This window comes from Drosophila arizonae, chromosome 3 (genome assembly GCF_054131065.1).
Source record: "Drosophila arizonae isolate 15081-1271.41 chromosome 3, UAZ_ARI_1.0, whole genome shotgun sequence".
In the NCBI taxonomy this organism is placed as follows: domain Eukaryota; kingdom Metazoa; phylum Arthropoda; class Insecta; order Diptera; family Drosophilidae; genus Drosophila; species Drosophila arizonae.
The window spans coordinates 837,862-854,251 of NC_142923.1; the positions used below are offsets into that span (position 1 = coordinate 837,862).

General features: G+C 36.2%; 1 protein-coding gene across 5 annotated transcripts in view; it reads right to left on the reverse strand.

Annotated features, from left to right (window-relative positions):
• Positions 1-13,519, reverse strand: part of Pgant2 (polypeptide N-acetylgalactosaminyltransferase 2) — a 39,117-nt gene extending 25,598 nt beyond the window's left edge. The window contains exons 1-2 of one of the 5 annotated variants that reach the window (XM_089463607.1): positions 13,088-13,519; positions 6,074-6,299 (exon numbers count right to left, since the gene is read on the reverse strand). In XM_089463607.1, coding sequence (XP_089319733.1) covers positions 6,074-6,160 — 87 coding nt within the window. In that variant the 5' untranslated portion in view covers positions 6,161-6,299; positions 13,088-13,519. The other 4 variants (XM_089463610.1, XM_018004516.2, XM_089463609.1 and 1 more) reach the window with 4 other exon arrangements.
• Between the last annotated feature and the right edge of the window lie 2,871 nt (positions 13,520-16,390).

Here is a 16,390-nt window from a genome sequence, read left to right on the forward strand (position 1 = left end):
TGTTAGGGCATGCAACCAAACCAGACCCAGTCAAACGAAACCAAAACTGAGAAAAGGCCAACGACTAAAGTCAGTCGCCTCACTCGTGGCCTGGCCGATAGACATCTTTAATTATTCATTCTAAATCAAAGCTCGACCAAATGCCAAATGTCCAACAAAAAGCTAATGCCCTTCTCTCGTCTGCTGGGTGGGCGTGGCTGGCACGCCTCGATGAGAAATTTTAATTAGCTGTGAAAGCAGCTGGAACTTTGAGTCGAGAGCATTTCGTATAGCCAACACCCAACACCAGCACTTGATCCCCAATTCGAATGCACAAAAACTTGTTTATCGGCCGAAAATTTCCGTTTGACTCCAAGAATTTGTGTTTGTTTCAAATGACTCAGATATTTAATGACACTGAAATCAATTTGGAACTATTAAAAGAAGAGAGAAATCAATTAAGATAATGTGATTTGAATTTCTGTTGTCAAACTTAAGTGTGATCGATCATTGAGATAGAAATACAATTTTATTTTCTGATTTACTTTAGATAAACAACAGTTCCTTAATCAATGATTCGAAGCACTCAAAAATCGAGTGATAAAGCGAAGAACAGTTTAACCATCGATCTGTCGATCTCTTGTGTCACATTTATGGCTTTGATCTCTCCACATCAGTTGCTGGATCTCTCTGTCTCTCTCTCTCTCTCTCTCTCTCCTTCTCTGTGTATATATTTGTATATATTAGTTATATCAGATACACTCTTCACTTTTTTATGTCAATCCACACTATATATTAATACAACCTCAATGTCATCATACACGTGTTTAAAGTTTGCATAAAAAAGAGGTATTTATTGGTGTGATTTAGACTTTTAGATTATATATAGTCCATAGCCTTTTTTGCATGTTTACGATATGGAAAGATTATATTTTATTTGAGCAAGGCGCGTCTTACTATTTTTCCTAATCAGAGGGACAGTTAAAGACCTAAAATATGGAACATATACATCTTAATAGCATCGTTTTCTACGCCCATAGAGTCAAAGCGGAAAATACTACATATATCTGATATTTCTAGAGACTTGGACTATAGTCCATGACTATATATAAATACTACATATATCTGATATTTCTAGAGACTTGGACTATAGTCCATGACTATATATATGAGCTGAAAACGAAGCTTGGAAGGTAATAAAGGAAGCACAATAGATAAATATCGAATGCATTAAAGAAAAAAAAGGTCTACCCACAGCTACATCCATTGAGCACCTTAAAGAACCTTCGAGAAGGTATCTATAATCAGATTATGCGTTATTGAATTTAATAGGCCGTGTGAATTTATATCAGCTCTACTAAAAAACATGAAAGGTCATAAAATTGCTAAAGACTTCGAACTCCACCATCACCCTATTATTAAGACTTGAGAACAACATCTTCAATTGGCTTATCAAACAGTTGAATGTCTCTAATATAGCCTTAAGAGACACTTTTCTCTTCTGACAATTGTGAAATGCTGCAATTGCAGCTTCTGTGGCACTCGGCATTCGCTTTGCTCGTGTGTGTTTTTATTGTCATTTGGACATCAAACAGAGCGTAACTCGTTCGCTGTCACGCAATGCCAAGCTCGACTTTTGCAAATGATATTTTATTTGAGGTTCTACAATGGAAGCACCTCCCATCCACCCAGCCGCCCAGCCGCCCAGCCGCCCAACTGCCCAACTGCTGGAACTGCCCTCTCCTCCCATTTCATTAGGTTGAAATGCTGCTTGGACCATAAATCGAATCGTTGAGGCGTAAAGTTGTTGTTTTTCGTTTTTTTGTTTCTGTTTTTAAATTTGAACTTGAAATTTTTGGAAAGGGGCATAAAAAACATATTCGAATACAAAAAACTGGTTCCAATGATGAAACCCAGTTTGGGAAATGGTTGTCAAGAATTTGCATCTCTGATGAGCGGACGAAAGCCAAATGGGGTTTGAAAATGGAAATGAGTCAAGCAGGAAATAGTTTCGATGTTTCTGCTCTCGACATGTGATATTACAATTATTATTATCATTATTTGCATAGCTGGACGTCCGAATGCACAATAATTAATAATTTATTTTGGTTTAATCAAATCAATTATTACATCATTTCGGGACGGCTTGCTGTGAATATGCAATTTGCTCGATACGAAATTCGATTAGGGCTTAATTAACACATTTTTGAGGCAATGTTGAGGCTCTCGAATCGCTTTCCAAGTGGCCAAGCTGTGCTATCATGCTCGCATATCTGACATAGATATGACATGCGGGTTAGCTCTGGGCATTGACTTGAGCTGAACAAGAATTCGTTAAACCCTTGTTAAACAAGCTGAGGTATTTTGATTTACATTTATAGAGCAAGCTTTGCGGCGCTTTGTTTTTGTTTCAGCTCATTAATAAATCTTTAGAATAGTTTCATAAATTATATATATTATCTATTAAAATTAGTGCGAAATCTTAGCTGAGATGTTCTTAAATGTTTTCAAGCGATGGACAAAACAGAAAAATGCTTTTTGTTGTTGATTTTACAGCTACATATCAGGATTTCTAGATAAAATAATACAAATGGTAAAAAGACAAAAATTTGCGTGTTTAAAATGCAAAAATAAATAAGAAAAGAAAATTATATTTCATGATTAAACTAAATTTATATATATTAACTTTAATTTTTCTCATTTTTCTTTTAATCATCTATAAAATTTCTTTATTATAATAGGAAAATATGTGTGTATTCCATGCCGACTCTGCAAGACCTCATCTACGTAAGTGAACTGTAAGTAATTAAATGATATTTATATTTGATATGTGCTATTTATATATTTCAATGATATTTATATATTTCAAATTTGAAATGATATTTATATATTTAGTTTTATAAAGTATTTATAAATATTTATGAAGTGTTTACATCCAAAAAACTCTGTGATCATAAATCCTTACTTAATTGCCATAAAATACAATTAATAATATTTGTTGCATATGCTTGTAACTATAGCCAAATGGTATGAATTATTTATATATACGAAAAAAAGAGGAAAAATAGACAGTATCAGCTCATAAGTAACTATAAAATAAAATATATAAACGAACTGAAAGCAGTTTAGTTTTTTTGTGATGGGAAAATAATACATATTTTACTTTCACAGCTTTATAAATTTATGAATGTTTCAAGCCCGCAAAAAACCTTTCAAATTGCACGCTGTAATCGCAGTTAAATGGAGTCGGGGTGATAGTTGCATTTGATATGTGGCAAACGTGCACAAATGAATGAACATCAGCAAAAAAATTGGGAAACTTTGTGAAGGCGAGAAGCAAAGGTGCTAATACTCTGCAAAAATATATATTCTGAATATGAAATATCCAATTTGATAGTGCACGAGAAAAGTAGAATACAATGGAGAGCAAAGAAGAAGAAAGAATTTCTCCATTATAGATTTCTATTATAGTGAAGAGACCTAGAGAAAGAGATAGGGAAGATTGCCATTCCTATCGCAAAAGCGAGATGGCAGAGCAGAGGAAACCTGAAGGATAGAGAATGATATAGTGAAAGAGACAGATAGTGAGATTTCCAGAGATAAACGAAATCAGAATCAAAAGAAACCAAATAAATGCAGAGGTAGAATTGGTAGGGAAGAGACAGCATAAAACGAAGAAAGCAAGAGAGAGAGTGGGCAAACAAATGTTGTCATCTTGTGAACACTTCCAGTCTAGTATACCCTTCTTCAGTTAATTTAAAGAGCATGTCAAATAACGCTTTCATTTTTTCCTTCTTGTGCACTTCCGCATAAAAAGTTATTAAACTGCGCATCAAACTGTAAATTACAGTAAAAATCCTTTCGAACGCCATTTAGTGGACGCCCACACACACACCCACACACACACACACACACCCACACACACACCCACACATACATCGCAGCACATGTATGTATAATGAGTGTGAAAAGTAATTCAATAAAACGCTCTTAATTATACTTTTGATCTTTGCTAGGAAATAATGAAACGGTTAACGGAGAGTGTCAAATAAATCCGATTACAGCAGATATACTATATGTACTATATGCATATACATGTATTCGTATATCATACATAAATACCTATATATGCAGATGCATAAAGCCAGTCGATGCTGGCCAGCTTTGAGGCTGACCTCAAGCCAGACCCGCAGCAACCGAATTCCAACGAAGCTCAAAGTTTTATTTTTTATTTTTAAACTGGATTTCCTGTTTGCCTTTTCTCTCTCTCTCTGTCTCTCTCTCTCTCTCTCTCTCTTTCTCCTGTTGTGGGGGAGGAAGAGTAATTTCCTTCGCTTTTATTTATTTGTACATTTATCTTGTTGTTCCCGTTTTAATCCGCAAACATTCTTGATAAGCCATTTCGGATTTAATTGAGCGTTTTTTTCACTTTTTATTTGTTGTTGCCTTCCATTTTATTTGCCAATAAAAAAAGTACTTTTTTTTTATTATTGTTTTGTATTGATTTATGAAGTGTGAATTTCTAAGTGCTGTAATCTGAGAGGTTTGGATCAAGCATCGTTAGCTTCGAGAATGGCATATGTTAAAAAAATAAAATAAAATAATAAAAACACAGTTGAAAATATTCTTTTAAATTACTAAAAATTATTTAGAAAAGAAAATATCAATAAACACATGCTTAAAATAATAAATTATAATAAAAAGGAAAGTATATTTATTATTATTATTATTATTATTATTTGGATTAAATTTTTAATATTCAATTACCATCAATATATGTTTTTATTTATGATTTATATATTAATTTCCAAAAATTAAACAACAAAATTTTTTTTTTAGTTGTAGAAACTGCAAAAATAAATCTTTCTGGTCAATTTAATTTATTTGTGTTGACTTTCTATGAGGGCCAGATTTATCTGTGCAATTCAGTCGCTGGCCCATTGAAATATGAATCGTTATATAATATTAATCGATGACAATAAAAGTTGTGCTGAACTGATTTACAATCGAAGGCAACAGTTGATAGCAGTTTTTTTTTGTTTTTTTTTTTTTTTTTTTTTGTTTTTTTTTGTTGGCTTTGCCTCATTTGATTTGGCCATAAATTCATCATCAAGAAATGGTTTTTTATCTATGTACTCTCATCTGTTTGTGTAGAGCGAACTATGTGCATACAGTGCAAGAGTTATCGCAATAAATGATAACGATGACGATAACGATTGCGATTAAGCGGAAGATAACGATAAATGTAAACGAGCTTTGCACTTGAGCAAATAAAAGAACAGATTTGAGTGTGACACGTGCTTAAGCCAGAGTTGGGGTTGGGCTTAGAGTGAGGGTTGGGGTCGGTGCTGACCCAAATTAGCTGGGAAATTGCGCATTCGCCACGTGCACCCGCCCACATTTGACTGACTGCCACAACTGTCAGCACTAAAAACCAGAGACTCTAATTAAAAGTGAAGAGACAGTGAGCGAAAAATGAAAGTAAAAGCCACTCGAAAGTGTATCAGAGCTGAGTAGATGATGAGCAGCCAAATACCCAGTACGTAGCCCAGATATGGACATATTGTTATACACTCAGGCATATCTATACATTTTTAAATTTACATAAGCAGCACAAACATTTTACAGGGTATATAAAAGCCAAAAACTAACTCATCTTTTCTGTGCATTTTACATAGCACATATGGATAGGGCACTTCGATATATCCATTTTAGCACAACTATGCGTTTACAGGGTATACGACAGTGGTAAGTCAGCTGCAAATAGAGATACGCAGTTTTTGTGGGCGTTAGGGGGCGTTACTGCACCAGCTACCTGCCGCTATACGTGCGGCTAATTATATGTCAGCATTAAAGAGGCAACCAAAGAGAGAGAAAGAGAGAGGTAGTGAGTGGGCAAGTAATTACTATGCAACTGGCATAGACGTAACGGAGCTGAAATATTGCTGGATGATCAATGCTCGTGCATTGGCCGGAAGAGGTAGGAAATTAAAGAAGAAGAAGAAGTAGGCTACACACTATGAGGGGCAGGGTGGATTGGGAGGGTAAGGGGTCAAGTTGAATTCGATATATAAAATAATTTTCATCAACTTACCTTCTCCGTGCTGGATTGGAAATAATAAACCATCACGAACATCCAGATGATGCTGACGAAGACAATTAATTTGATGTTGCGACGCATGTTGATTGATTCTTCTTCTTCTTTCGCTTCTGGTCTTTCTGTTTTAACTGATTTATATTATTATAATAATTATATTATTTATCGGACGTGTTTGTTGTTTCTGTTGCTGCTGTTATTTGGCAAATTCGTTTGTTTTTCACTGTTTCGAGATGAACAAAAAATTATTGATTGGATTAATTACATTTAATTGAGAGCCACAAACACGTGCCACATGCCACAAGTTCCAGTACTCAATTATTTCTCTTTGTTCCTTTATTTTTTTTTTTTTTTTTTTTTTTTTTTTTACAACTGAAAATCTGTTTTTTATCTGTTTGTCTCTCTGCGCCGTCCGCTTTGGCACTTTTATTTATTCAAATGCAATTAATTAGCTAGCTGAACTACAGTTCCATAGTTCCTGCGGTGGCCGAGCTGTTGCCAGCTTCCGTTTGTGGCTCCCAATTAATTATCGGCCATACTCGCCCGCAATGCGCAAGTGAGTCTATTCGGTTTGCTGATAAGGAATTTTACTTTATCTGTCAGTCGGTTAGTAATCTTTAATCTTTATAGCTACCTATACTTTCTATAACTATCTATACTTTTTCGCTAGATTTTCAGTTTAACTATAGCAGGGATTGAGAGTGAAGTAGAGGAACAAGAGAGAGAGGGAGAGAAGCAAGAGATCAGCAAGAGAGATGGGTAGATAGAAAACGAGAGAGATAGGTAGATAGAAAGAGAGAGAGATATGATAGATTCAGAAACCCCAATTGTTAGTTCTTTCAATATGTTCTCTTGTTTTTATTAAATTTGTAATTTACTATATTGATATATTTTGTTTGTTCAATTAATTAAATTATTAAAATATTGATTGAAAATGAAATAAGCCGGATCAAAGGTGCTTTCATTCCGTATTAAAAAGTTGCTCTGTTTGTTATGTTAAACAGCAGATTATTATATTGTTCATAAGAACTGGTGAGAACCAGTTAACAAAATTGGCTAATTTGAGCAAATTGTTACCAAAAACGTTCACGAGCAGCTAATAAGCGAATTAAGCCAGAGCTTATCATTTGTAATGGATTACTATTGTTTGGCATAGTAAATATTATTTGCTATAATTTTTATTGTTCTTAAATTGTTAAAAAAAAAAGGGTTGCCTCTGCTCGAGCTACAAGTATTTATTTAAGACTGCATAATAATGGTTTCTACACGAGATAGATTAGATGATGATAGCGTCAAAAGCTTTTCTGACTGATACTGATAATGATAGTGATATACCTATATAGATATAGAATATAGAGTATAATACTCCAAGATCATAGTAGAATCTCTGCCTTGTATATATTTAAAGGTTCAATTTTTGTATATGAACTTTTAGACTGCTTCTACTTGCTTCGAGCACTCGCGCCCCAACACTTTTATCTCGCAACTCTGATAAACTTTAGATTAACACTTGGCATTTCCCTGGAACTCGATAAGCAAACCGAATATTCAAGTTCGCTGCTTTAATTGAGAGCATGCGTTATTATTTTTAATTAATTTCCTCAACGCCCATTTGTTCACACACTTGAGAAATGGCTCTTCAAATAATGTGGGTCACTTCGAGTGATGTCATAGGCGAGTTAATTACAATGGAGCCCCAAATGCTTGGCAACAATTTGTAATTAGAATAACTTTATGTATCACAAATTTAGTTTTCTATAAATTTATTTTATTTTTGAACTGTTTAGGAACAGCTGTTCTTATATCTGCTTTATCTTATTGTTTTCATTGTTTTTCTTTTGGGCTGAGACACATTAAGCATACGCAACGCGCCGCGAGATAAGATAAGTGCGCAGCTTAACTGTAAATTGAAATTGGATTTTGATAAAAGCTGAAACTCAATTTTATAAATTTGTTTTATACATTTTCATGTTACAATTATGATCGATCATAACAATATAAACACACGGGCACAAAGAGCGAGAGAGAGCGAGAGAGAGATAGTGCTCTGTAATGAGCGACAATTGGTCAAATGTTTGTGACTTTCTTGCAAATGTTGTTGTTGTTGCTGTTTATTGGCAATTGTCTTGCATTTACCGTTGAGTCGTTTATTATGCTTGATTAGCGCGCCGCACAAAAAACCGCAAAACACGCGAGTCACGAGCTTAGAAACTTCGCCTACTGCGACTACGGTAACGACTACGACTACGACTACAGCGTCGGCATCGGCGACTGCGACTAAGACTGAGACCGCGACAGAGACCGAGACGAGCGTCTGCGTCAGCGTCGCACACACGAATGACCGCTAAGCGTCGCAGTCGCCTACATTTCAGTGCCAAAAGCCACTGCAGACCAACGAGGCAGCGACGGAGCCCAGCGACGCAACGGTCGTCTTCAATTGCCTCTGCTTGGCGCTGGCCAACCCAGCTGCAGCGTATAAGAGTGAGAGCGCGCCCGCCGGCTGCCTGCGAACCTGTTGTGTGTCATTCGCAACGTGTTCGATGCGAACCAAATGGCTGAACGACTGAGGTTGGCTGAATTCATGTTCGAACAGCGACAAATGCTTCGAGCCTGTAACGTTGCGTATGCGTAATGTCGAGCAGCGCACAGCGAACTGAACAAAACAAATCACAAATGTTTATTTATTATTGTTGGCAGTTAATTTGATTTTGCCGGGATTTTAGATACATATATATATATCTGTTATGCTGAGAGTCCTCTTAATTTATTACTATTTATTACAAGTTTCAATTTATTGCAATTTAAGTTCATACTCGACTATTTAGTTCCTCTCTATGTTTTACTAACAGAAATATTCACTATGATTATTTATTTCTCTCTTTATTTGTAATTTTATTTTACAAATTATTTCAATTTAAATTCATACTCTACTATTTATTTCCCTCTTTATATATCCCTCTTTATATTTTACAAATTAGCTAAATTGAAATTTTTATTCAACTAGTTATTCAAATTTTTTTTTTTTTTTTCATCCGACAGTTCACTTCAAAATTTTTAATCAACTCAAGCTTTTTAATTCCAGCGCTCATATCTCTTCTTATTTTTTTGGCGTGCTACATTTTAATTTTAATGAGCTTTCTCTCAATTTTCATGTGAGAATGGCTACGAAATGTTTACCATATTCAATTAAAACTAATTAAATATTCATTCAAATTGTTAGAATAAACTGTAGTTATGCAAATTTCATGCAACAACACCAACAGCAATAACAACAACAACAGCAACATCAGGAGCTACGATATGCAATGTGGGCAGCTCTTCTTTTCAGTTTAGTTGTGTTGGCCAGCGTTCGAGCTCGAGTCGAGTGGAATTGGGTGAGATAAATGCCTGCATTATTTATAAACTGACTTCGAGCGTGCAAGGGCGTGTGAGGGTGTCCATGTGTGCCTGGGTGTGCGTCTGTCTGTGTGTGTGTCCTAACAAGAGCCATAACGCTTTAAGGACAACTGCAGCAGCTGCTGCAAAAGGTACTTGGAAAGTGAGGGAAAATGGGAAAAACTAAGCAAATGAACAAATAGAATAAACAAGTGAGCAATTGAAAGTGTGAGAACGACTAACAGATATTATATAAGTGTATAAGCACTCTCGAAGCTCAAAAGAAGAAAGAGCAACTGGAAGCCCAGACTAATAAGAATAATTATCGGAGTCATAGAATAATAGAAAGATATACTTATTCTTTATACAACAAATGTTTTTGAACTACGGCTAAGATTTAAGACAACTATAAATCTTAAAATAAAAAAAATATATGTATTGACTTTATGAATTATAATTTTATTTAAAAATCCTTTAATACATATCTAATATATGCAGCTGTTTCAAAAACTAAGATACAAAATCTAGAACAGCTCAAGTTCTGTTCCGCTGGCTGCAATCCAAAGTTTTAGTCTTGGCCGCAAATCGCTCTGTCTTTTCTTTTGGCCAACTCGCTTTGGGCTCTCATTCAATATGCCCGCTTGATCTTTTTAATTGCATATTTAAGAGTTCAGCAAAGCACTTTATGGTAAATGTGGGTGACTCTACCATCACTCGCCTCACCTGCTCTATACACCTCCCTCTCTCTCTCTATCTATCTCTCCCTTTTTAGTTTCCTGCATATATCCTTGATTTTTGCCGCCCGCTGACCGTTCGCTTATATAAATTGGCTTAAAAACTCGAACGTACAACGAACGAGGCAACAAAAACTCATGACTATGCAGTAGATAGTGAGGGGCTGAGGATATATGGGGGAGAGAGATAGGGAGAGGAAGAGAAGGGAAGGAGACATGCAGGCACAGCACCACAGACAAGAGTCAAACAATTACAACAAGAAACATTAACTTTAAATAGCGGGTCGAGTGCTTAATACCCTTCTCAGGGAGAGAGAGATAAGGAATGTTTCGAGAGAAGAAAGAAATTAATGAATAAAGATAATATGAAAAGTAGAATCTCAAAGGAGTTTGCAGGAGTTTGAGAGAAAGAAGCAGAGTAGAAATAGTGTATAATGAATACCCATTTAGATAAGTTCCAAGGAGCATGGGAATTAGTAGCTGTAGGGATATTCAGTATAGAGTTTATAGAGAATCCTTGACATGTCTTATAGATAGTCTCTACCTCTTACAGGGTATCAAAGCACATAAAACTGTCGCAGCGAGGCAGCTAAACTGTTGTATGAGTGGCATTCCATTAGGCGTAATTAGAGCATTTAGAGCTGTGGAAAAAAGTTAAGAAAAGCCAACAACAAGAACAACAACAGCAGAAAATGGAAGAAGAAGTAGTAGAGGGAATACAGAAGAAGAAGAAGAAGCAGAGGCAGCTGCTGCTGGCAGAGACAGTTGAACTAACTAATGCATATATGCATGAAATGTTATATGCATATGTATAGGTACACACATATGTATATACATGTGTGAATGTGTGTGTGTCGCATTTGTTGTTGTGCTGAAAACAATTTAGCTGCAAGTCTCGCTTGACTGTGGCAGCCACCAAGTGCGGCGACTTGGCTTTCCAAGTACGATAATTAAAAGTTGGTTAAATGTTGCATGAGTTGCAGCTGCAGCTGCAGCAGTGGCAGCATCCTTCAAAGCACATTTGATTGCACACCATTTGCCAATCCTCCTCTCTCTCTCTCTCACTCTTTCTCTCTCTCTCTCTCCCTCTGTGTGTGTTCACCTAGCCGTAAACTTAGCTGCTGCGTATCTATCCAAGCGCACTTCACATTTGCCCGTCTCGAGCTTAAGACGCCCCTGCCCTCTCCCCCTCCCACAACATCCGCTCATTACCAGCTAGCTGGCTTTTTCTTTTTTGCCACACTCACGCACACATACACATATGCAACCCCTAGGCCATATCCACGCCTCCCCCCTAGCCCGCCTCTCGCTAGCCAAATCTGCGGAAATCAAAAGTGTAAATGGATTTGGGAAATGTTGAAAGCAAAAGATATGCATATATATATAAAGTGAAAAATTAATACAGAATTGCAGTAGACACTTCACATTGGGCCAAAGGCAGTAGCTAGCTGGGGGCGTGGCAGTTAACTAACTGATTTGGTTTCGCCATTCAGAATTTGTTGCAATTTATTAGCGTTGCGGCTGCAGCTAAGCGATTCAAACGGTTGAGGTGAAGTGCGAAAGGGTTTACGTGGGTGTGCTTGTATGTGTGTGTGTTTGGGCATGTAACGGTTAAGTTGTGTGCGTTCGCCTAATGTCTTGATGACAAGTGAGCGTGGGCAAAGCTGATAAAGTGGCGTTAAGTGTTGTCACCCTTTATATGTGATTATCTGTGTGTGTGTGTGTGTAGGTGTTTGATATGGTATTTGTGGTACTTAGCACCCATACGCCTGAAGCATACTTAGGTAATCTTAAGTTATGCGAGTGGAGTGAAGCTAGAAAGTCATAGCTTAAGAAGAAGTTTTCATGTCTTTTCGAATAATACAATTGATAATAACTGATAATAAATGGTACATTATCGTTAATAATAAAATGTACACATTTTTTGTGCCTAAGAAATATGAAGTTCATTTCTACTTTGCTTGCCAGATCACATATTAGCTACATATAATTCTTGTATTAATTATATAAAGCTAATATGTTCCTTTTAATGATACCTTTCAATTATTCAGCTTGAGCAAAGAGGAAGGACAAACTTATCATGCAGAATCAATATACTCTATACAGATAAAACAAGGCATACAGCCTATTTCAAATTTTATGACTTTATTTAAGTATTTATTCAGTATTTAATAGTACTTAAATATTTTTAAGTATTTAATTTTTTAAGTTTTTGTTAAGTTAAAAACTTGTCAAAAATATATTAATAAAATTTTATTATTATAATTAATTTTAAAATATTTAAAAAGTTTATTTTATTATACTTTAACATATTTTCATAGAGTTTAATTCACTTTTTAAGGTGATTCAAATGACTATTATTATTTAATACAATTTCATTCTGCTTTCACAGATAAAGCTTAGCCCTTTTTTGCACAGTGTTCTCCGTGTTATTATTCAAGTTTCAGTGCTCTCAGAGAGTAAGAATTGCATTTGCCGGTCTGCTTAATGCTCACTCGCTCTCACATGCTATGCACGCTCACATGCTCTGCCCTCTCTCTCTCTCTCTCTCTGTCTCTTGCTTACTTCGAGGGTGGCTTTTGGCTGAGCAAAGCAACTGTCATCAACTGTGCGTGTGGTTACATTCAAAGTGTGCCCAGCCTTGCTTGGCTTGTCCCACTCCCACCCACACTCCTTCTCTTTGTAGCCATCCCTCTTGCTCCGCTAGGCTCTATCATAACAAAACTGTCAGCTGCTGCAGCAGAATTTTAATTTTTTTTTTTTGCGTTTTTGTTTTTGTTGCTCTTGGCACGCGAATTGCAGGCGCGACTTTTGTTTGTCTGCCTTCGATTTTTACACTCACACACAAAGACACGCACTCGCACACACACACAGGCACAATTGATTTCATTTTTTTGCTTACATTTTGTATGAAAAATTACAATTTGAACACTTTAAGTTACACTTTATTTAATTTTGCTTAAACTCGAACTTTTATTGCTTCGTTTGCTCTGCTCTGCTTTGCTTTAATTCTAATTTGCTCTTCTCGTATTTTCGATTTAAATGCACTTTTGGTGTTTATTGTAGCAAAAATAGTAGCTTTTCCTTAACAACTATTTGTATTTGTTATTATTATTTAACAATTAATTTGATTTCTGTTATTTTTATTTTTATTTTTATATTTAGAACGCGACGCGTTTCGTTGCGTTTGTTTAGTTCAACAAACGCTCGCAGCAACTGCCAAACGGCATTTCATATTGCTGTTTCTGTTATTGCCGTTGTTGCTGTTGTTGTTGTTGTTGTTTCTGTCTCTGTTTTCGGCTTGTTATTCTTATGTCTTTCATTTTTTGCCTCATTCCGTGTTTCTCGCTGTGTGTGAAGTAACATTTCTTCTGGTGGTCGCGCATTTCCGTGTTTTGCTACCCTTTTTGCTTCCTCATCATCAATTTCGCACACACACTCTCTCTCTCTCTCTCGTTCTCTCTCTTGTTAAATATGCATGCACTGAGGGTAACTTTGCCTGTTTAACACAAACGCTCTCCAGGGAGAGAGCTTTGCGCATGCGCAAAACTTTGCTCTGCGATTATTTGAATTGACGAATTCCGTTAAGGAAGCGAACTGTTAGCTGTGCCCACAACAAGTGGAATTTATTTACTTGTACAATACAATATAAACTAATATAATTCAATTTAATATTTATAGCTAAGAGTTATATTCATATTCAATTAGTAAACTATAAGAAACATATATTCTATATTCGAAATCATGATATTCTTCATTTTAATTGTTTGAGTAGTTCTCAATATTAATATTTAATAATTATAAATTACCTTTGCCTACCAGTCGATTTTGTCTATCCAACCAACCTGAACAGCTACCAGCTTTCTGCCTCATAAAAGTTCTGCTTAATCATCGCCTTTGCATTAATTTTCCCTAAGAGAATTCTCGTATTGGGATTTCAATAAATGAACATAAATTTCTATTAAATTTAACACATGCTCAAGCTTATATGCATATACATACATACATATTTGGTATGTTTATATGTATATCAAAAATACATTTTCATATATTGAAATTAATTTCGCTGTCAATGTCTTTGTGTGTCCCAGCCACCATGCACCTCCTCCCATCCCCACCCACAACCAACCGCAAGTGACAAAAGAAAATTTTGTGGCACGAGACGAAGCAAAAACTCGGTTGACATTAAGCCCCATCCAGCCAAAGAGCAGACGGCGTAAACCGTATTCATTCATATCTGGCGAATATTTAACCCTTTCTACCCCCGCCCCTGATAAGCCCCTAACTCCAGGAACAGCTCCCTTGCATGTCATTTATATGGATTATACATTGGGCATCATTAATTTTTGTTTTTCTTAGCGTTTGACTTTGAGGCTGTTTTCGAGAATTTGCATAAAATTGTTTTGCTCGGCGCGGGCGGTGTGTGTGGGCGTGGTAAAGCAAAATTAATACCACAACAGAGCAAAGCTAACACACACACTCACACACACACTTATTCATATTCCGCTTTTATTTTGCTTGTCTGTTCGCATTGATAAGGATATCTGCCTTTGCCCTTGCCTTTACCCATATCCTTAAAGATTACGATTATGTAGGTCTGTTGATGAGTTTCTCAATTTATGCATGTGTATGTATGTATGTATTTCTCAGCTGGCCCGGGCTTTCGAGAAATACTTGGAAGACTACATTCCCCGAATGAATGCAAAGCAGGAGTTGCTCAGGCGACACTTGAGATTCGTTTTAATTATACAAAAATGAGCTCAAATTTCAAAGCCTTGGCTAATTGGCTGCCTTGTGTGTCAAATGCCAAAGAATTAGCTGAAAGTCATAAAATTTACATACAAATATGAGTGTATATATATATGTATATGAATATTGGATAATTAGAAAAGCTTTTCGTTAGAGCTAAAGCTAAGTAGAATAATTGTGAAAGGAATTAAACACATTAGCTTGAGCTGATATAACTTACTATAGAGATCGATAAATATCGATAGCTGCTGATATTCGTAACACCACTAACCATACAAACTTTGTGTTCTATGGTTAGCGGTAGTACACATTATGTCAAATGTATTCTATTCCACTTCACCTTAGTATGCATTTAGATTAACAAAGTTTTTGTTCGATAAATATCGAAAAATACTTTTGTTTTTATCTGTCGATTATTAATAAATACTTCTCACACTTTCTGTTGAATGTTATTACTAAACTAGAGTAGTTCCTCTTTGATGGCATATTCCTATCAAAATTACTGTATTTACTCTTGATGCGTATCGATAAATATCAACTTGCATTACTAACTTGGAAATACGTGTTCTGCATGTATAACTCAACGATGCGTTTACTTTGCATATCACATTTCTTGCAATTAGTATCGCATAACACTCCGCACACGCTTGCCCAACTGTTGTGTATGGCGATATATATCGTTTACATAATATGACCCAGTTGTCCTACATTTTCCTAGCTCTATAAGCAATTGTGATGTACGTGCTGGGCGCCAACAGGTAAACGCGTCTCCATTCCATTCCATTTCAGCGCCGACTTCCTCGTGTAATAATTGCAATATTATGTTGAGACTCGCTGAGAAACTGCCAAAGCTGAAAAGGCTGTGGTGCCGCTGGTGCTGCCGGCGCTGAAAAGGCACAATGAAAAACTAGGAAAACGGGTTAATAATGCCATATAAAATAGTAAAGACGACACTTTTCGTCACTACGGGCCCCCATCTGCAGCGGAGCAGCTACTCAGCCAACAATGTTTGACATTTGTTTGTTTGTTTGTTTAGCGGAAAGTGAAAGGCTGCATGCATATGCATGAAGGGGGTGAGCGGGCGAGTGGAGCGAGAAGAGCGGGCGGGTGTAGAGGGAGTTGGCTGGCAACAAGAAGAGGCGTTGCTACGTCTATACCCTGGAGTCACAGAAAATTCTGTGGATATAATAGGCAGGAAACTACATACTTATAAAATATCTGTTTGTTTAAGCTGATAACTCTGTCAGGCTGTCTGTTTGCCTGTCTTACACTGCACAAACTTAATATGTATTTCCGATAACCTATGCCATGTGCCTAAGATCGTTAAAAATACATTTATAGTACTCTGTACTTTAGATACTTTCCATAATTTTGCTGAAAAAGAAAATCCTTTAATTTGTCTCAATGAGAAGTTGTATAAAACCACAACACATCTTTGTACTCTGCGGCTTGCTGT